Source organism: Harmonia axyridis, chromosome 1 (assembly GCF_914767665.1).
Source record: "Harmonia axyridis chromosome 1, icHarAxyr1.1, whole genome shotgun sequence".
NCBI classification, from domain to species: Eukaryota; Metazoa; Arthropoda; class Insecta; order Coleoptera; family Coccinellidae; genus Harmonia; species Harmonia axyridis.
The window spans coordinates 21,019,113-21,025,303 of record NC_059501.1 but is presented as its reverse complement, the minus strand read 5'-3'; the positions used below and the strand labels follow the sequence as shown (position 1 = coordinate 21,025,303).

The window sequence follows — 6,191 nt, the reverse complement described above, 5'->3', positions numbered from 1 at the left end:
AAAACTCAAGATTTTCAAATTAGAACCTATATTTTTTATTATTTCAGTCGATTCAACGTACAAAAATAGTGGGGGTTACTTCAGCAAACCCTATACCTAAAATGAATACTTCAAGAGTTATCGGGGAAGAACTTTAAATGAGGAAAAACCGCTATTTATAACTGTGGGAATAACTGTTTGTTACTTCCGTAAAACACAGAAAGAAAATAAAATTCGATGTTTCCATAACTAAATTTGACATATCAAGAATTGTAATGAATTATTCGTAATTGAAAATTGTATTGGTTTATGGATTTCTCAACAATATCAACGAAAAATTAATTAAAATTCATGAAATGTAAAATTTAGTTATCCAAACATCGAATTTTATTTTCTTTCTGTGTTTTACGGAAGTAACAAACAGTTATTCCCACAGTTATAAATAGCGGTTTTTCCTCAATTGAAGTTCTTCCCCGATAACACTTGAAGTATTCATTTTAGGTATAGGGTTTGCTGAAGTAACCCCCACTATTTTTGTACGTAGAATCGACTGAAATAATAAAAAATATAGCTTCTAATTCAAATTCAAATTCCTCCTGAACTATAAGGACGATATGTATCTTATAATACTAAATTACATTCTTACTTTATGTAACATGCCCATAAACGTAAAAAAATACCTAACCTTAATTCCTCCCAACCAATGAATGAATGAATGTTATGTTTTCCACATTCGTTTCAGAATGCAGGTGTCCCTGGTCCCTGGATCAAATCAGTTACCAACCTGCCTTCGCTGTAGAAATCACCAATTCAGTGATCAAGTTAAAAAAGCCCATTGTTATTTCCATTATATTCTTTTTAATACCATCGCACAATCGGGAGGAATTGAAAATGATTTCTAGATATGGATTATCTGTGTTTTTAATGAACAGATAAGATTTATTTATCTTTAACAAGAGGTTGTCGTGCACGTATTGAAAAACAGCTTGTGTTTTGTTCTATAGGTACCTAAGCTTTTAAAGAAAATATTAATTTGCAATGGCTATCGATCAGGAATCAAGGGAATCAATGCATTCAGATCTGAAAACAAAGTGAGTCGTTAATATTTATTACATAATTAAAATGGGTATATTTCTGTCTAGTTTGCCATGAGAATGTGGTTACGGTTCGAAATCAAATCCACTCGACCTTCCACAAATTTAACACTCTGATAGTAGCATAGTACCATGACGATCACAAGCAAGAATAAAAAATAATATATCCTGAAGAATAATTTATGTGATTCGATAAATATTTAGTGGATAATTTGAAAATTTCAATTAAAATGAAAGCAATGTTGGTAGATATTGGTAAAACTATAGAAAAAATTGGTAGGAAAGTATAGTAATCATGAGAATAATTTGAAATTTTCTTTTAGGAAACATAAAACCCACCCATGGGAAAAATTCTTCCAAGGTATTGAGATAACATTATACATTTTGAGATGGTTTTTACAAATGATTTACTATCTGTGCGAGGATGTCTTCAGATTTTTTTTTCCGAGACAGCTAAAATCTGTTGAAAAAGAAATAGTACTGGTGAGTCATTTTGAAAATCATTAACTCAGATAATTGTTAATTGTAATAAGTTTGATTTTTTCAATTTTTCAAGGACTGAAAGTTATTTTTGTTAAATTTGAATAAAGAATGTTTTTGCTATGTACCTAGTAATCATTCAGAATTGAGACTTGAAAACTCCCAGAGTGTTGCTTTCAAGTATTTCCTGCTGTGTAAAAATATATTCTGGGTTTATAGCTTTCTACTGTTTTATTTATTATTAGTCAAGAAAAAAACTCACTTGGCCTCAGAGGCTTTTAAGCTTGAATTTTCAAAGGTTCTGATGACGCAATCAAATTTTATGGTGAACTCGAAATTATTATTTTATACACCTTAAAACTCAATCCTGTTGATAGTTTTTCTTTTAACTTTATATGATTCTGGTTACGCGATCAACATGCACGAAGCTATAAATTATTGTGTTACGTTCGAATTCAAATTTTCATCTAGATCGAATTTGCAGATTTGAAATTACCAGGAAAACAAAATATCAAAAGAGCATATGTACGGAACCCCTAGTTAGATTATGCCCATTCACGAACTTATCAGCGGCATTCGAGATCCGATCCTACCCTTCAAGCTGGTAGGTTGTTTTGTTTGAAAGTTTCGTGTTTACGGGCGGACAACATCAAATTTGAGGAAGAATTTGTCGAGCCTTATCGTTTAAGACCATTTCTAGTAGAAAATTCGAAAATCAGACATCGAGAGTAAATGAGCTATCTGTTCGGGGAACAACCGCCCAAATATCTGTCCGTCCTCCAAAGCTTTTTTGTGATAATATTAGATAGAATAATTTGCAAAAATTACCGAATCGATGTGACAAGTGAATCTATGTATTTTGGAGAGTGAAAATCGAGTGATAAATATGATAAAAAGGAACACTCAGAATAATTCACATGGAGATGAAAAGGTGTAATGTGATAAATTTACCCAGTACAATATTTTTCACAGCAAAGTCATATTTCTTCTGAATGTAGGTAATACAAATTATTTTGATGTTGTGGTATTCTTTAAGAGTAATAATAGAACCTACACTCCTGATTATCAAATCCTCGATATAATTTTTTAATGAGAGAAAAGGATTCCTTTCATTTCTTCAGTTGAATTTTTTATCTCTAGATAACAGGAACTGGTCATGGTATTGGTAAAGAACTGGCCTTCAAATATGCACAAGCTGGAGCAATAGTAGTTGGTTGGGATTTCAATAAAGAAAATAATGAAAACACCTTCAAAGAAATCAATGAGAAATATGGAAAAAGGGGTCATCCATATACGTAAGTTCAATTATCACCTTGATACCAATTAAAAATTATTGTAGAAGTTGTGATGTGATAATGATACATAATCGATAAAATAAAATTCAAACAAAGCACTGATTTTGCAGTAGGAGCTTTTGAAGGCTCGTTTATGATGCGCCATTGAAGATCACTTGTATGTATTTCACCATAGATTCTCCTCTTCTCTTTTTTTTTACGGCTGAACTTCATCACATTACACTTTGTAATGTTCCCACCATATCAACGATCCAATCTTGATTGATATTCGCTAAAGATATCAGTTATCCTTGACAGACCTAATTCGACGAAACAATTTACAGTCATCTACAGGAAGTAGGGAAAAACTTGACAAATATAAACAAATATCATTTGAGAAAATGATAAAAACAGAGGACCAAGTAGAGACCCTTACGGAACACCAGCCGATCTAAAACAGAAACACTGAACCAAAAGTCTGTTCGTAAGATAAGACTTCGAAAAATGCACAAACTGAGTCAGCACACAAGAAGAGATATTCCTTAAAAGAATGACATGGTACAGGCGATCAAACACACAAACAGATTCATCCAGATCAGAAGTGATGAACTGGATTAGAGTAGCTTGGCATTTGCATTCGCGATCTGATCCTACTCTAAAAATTATTCGCGTAATATAAACTAAATGAAAAACAAATATTTTTAACGGTTCATTTAGTTATTTTCAATGATGATACTGAAATTCAACAGTTATTCGGGAATTGTGTTGTCTTTCTGCATCAATTAGTTATAGAACATTTCAATTGCATCATCAGGTAGATCTCTATTTTTATTCAATTTACTAATGATGCCCCTTTTGAACTGGATTCAGTGGTTGTAATATAAACAAAAGACAATTTATTTCCTTAGATGTGACGTCTCAAATTTGGAGGACATCAAGGCAACTGCCAAGAAAGTTAGCGAAGAAGTTGGCGATGTAACAATACTTATAGCTAACGCAGGAATTCTTTACTGTCGCCAGGTACAGGATTACACTCCAATGGAAATGAAGAAGATCATAGATACCAACGTAATGCAACTTTTATGGGTAAGTAAAGTGATACAGACTGATTCTTCAAGTTGTACATCAAATTCAAACATAGAGAACTGTGATCAAATACATTTTTTCATTTACCATCTCCGAGCGATTTTCCACATGTTCATTTTAAAGTCGGGCAATCGAGGTGTTAAGTTTCGTTGGATATATGATATAAAGGGTGTTTTTTTTAGAGCTATAGAACTTTAAATTGCAATAAAACAACGATGGATTATTCGATTAACATGAATTTTATTTATCCGCAAGATAATCTTGTGGCATTACATTTTAAATATGATTTCTGGCATATAATAGCCACGGCTGGCTCGGATGTAGTCCAATATGGACGTCCAATTTTCGATGACTTTTTCCAACATTTGTGGCCGTTTATCGGCAATAACACGACGAATGTTGTCTTCCAAATGGTCAAGGGTTTGTGGCTTATCCGCATAGACCAATGACTTTACATAACCCCACAGAAAGTAGTCTAGCGGTGTTAAATCACAAGATCTTGGAGGCCAATTCACAGGTCCAAAACGTGAAATTAGGCGGTCACCAAACGTGTCTTTCAATAAATCGATTGTGGCACGAGCTGTGTGACATGTTGCGCCGTCTTGTTGGAACCACAGCTCCCGGACATCATGGTTGTTCAATTCAGGAATGAAAAAGTTAGTAATCATGGCTCTATACCGATAACTATTGACTGTAACGTTCTGGCCATCATCGTTTTTGAAGAAGTACGGACCAATGATTCCATCAGCCCATAAAGCGCACAAAACAGTCAGTTTTTCTGGATGTAACGGAGTTTTGTTTGTTGACGTAGCCATTTAATCAGAAGTGCGTTTCATCGCTAAGCAAAATAAAATGGACGTAGTGCGCTATACGTATTCCGCACAGAACCATTATTTTCGAGATAAAATTGCACTATTTGCAAGTGTTGTTCAGGCGTGAGTCTATTCATGATGAATTGCTAAACTAAACTGAGAATAAATCACTTGACAGCTGTCAAATCGGTCGCCATTTTGAACAGTAATGCCTACTTAAAGTTATATACCTCGAAAAAAAAACACCCTTTACTCACCTGGACATTTTTTTTTTTGCAGTTGATACATGTTTATTTCCCCATCATGGTAAAAAACAGCTATGGACATATCGTGGGTATTTCTTCAGTAACTGGTCTCTACGCTAGTCGAAATATGCTGCCTTATTCTTGCTCAAAATATGCTGTTCGAGGTATAATGGAGGCATTACGAGAAGAAATAAGGGCAGACAAGAGCAATAAAGTTAAAACAACAGTTATTTATCCTTACATGGTGAACACAGGTATGATAAAGGTTTCAAGGAGCAGGTTTCAACATTTTCTGAAGATGTTGGAACCCGAGGATGTTGCTGAAGGTATCATAGCGGCCCAACGGACAGAAATGGAGGAGGTTTCCATTCCAGGAATTTGGAGGGTAGTGAACAACGTGGTGAGGTGAGAACATGATTTGGAAATTACAAATATTTCGACCAAATGAAAATGCCGCTATTCCTTGAAATAAGAAAAAATATTCAAGTGATAGAGAAAATATGCATCTTCCGTAAACATTAATATTCTTAGCATTTGCAAGCAGCATATTTCTAGATCAAAAGTAATCTCAATTGAAAAAACAAAAATATCGTAACTAAAAATACTTTTTCATCTTATTTTTGAAAACAATTTCTTTTGGAATTATTTTATTCTGTGCTTCAACCAACTTGTATCTCAAAAAAAATATTTTTCAAGAAAAAAACTGCATTTTTCACCCTTACAATAATATAAACTCTACAAATTTAATGTCGTACTTAACTCAAAGGAATTCTTTGCAGTATTACTAAAGAAATATCATATTTTTCTTTCTATTCATGAATTTATTCACTGAAAAGTAGTTGTATGAGAATATTTGTTTGTTTCAGAATCCTCCCGAGAAAAGCAATTAAACGTCTTATAGATCTACTTGATGCTGGTGTAGAGCCTGATCCAATTGATAGTTTCTGAAATAAAGATTTTTAATGTTGCATTTCATTATTTAATTATTTATCATTAATTTTTACGAGAAGGATGGTCAACATACATTTCTTCGTGTAGAAAATGGAGGAGTTTGCTGAAGTAAGCATTCTCAACACAAAAGACGAAATTATGACGAGAATTTGGTGAAGGTAACTTCAACAGCTTTTGATGCTTTAAATTGGATTGAAATAATAAAGATTCAGCCAAAGGTGCATGTTTTCCACGAGTTTTAAACTCCAAAACGATCCCCGAAGTGTCGAG

The 6,191-nt window shown here is 33.4% G+C and overlaps 1 protein-coding gene across 2 annotated transcripts; it reads left to right on the top strand.

Annotated features, from left to right (window-relative positions):
• Positions 1–734: 734 nt before the first annotated feature.
• LOC123688909 (estradiol 17-beta-dehydrogenase 11-like) lies at positions 735–5,937 on the top strand. Of its 2 annotated transcripts, none has more exons than XM_045627657.1 (6): positions 735–1,070; positions 1,397–1,556; positions 2,694–2,848; positions 3,736–3,913; positions 5,005–5,375; positions 5,837–5,937. In XM_045627657.1, the coding sequence occupies exons 1-6, from the start codon at positions 1,018–1,020 to the stop codon at positions 5,916–5,918; spliced, it is 999 nt and encodes a 332-aa protein (XP_045483613.1). In that variant the 5' UTR covers positions 735–1,017; the 3' UTR covers positions 5,919–5,937. The 2 variants fall into 2 exon arrangements, with proteins under 2 accessions (XP_045483613.1, XP_045483614.1); XM_045627658.1 differs by lacking the exon at positions 735–1,070 and adding an exon at positions 1,154–1,314.
• Positions 5,938–6,191: the final 254 nt, after the last annotated feature.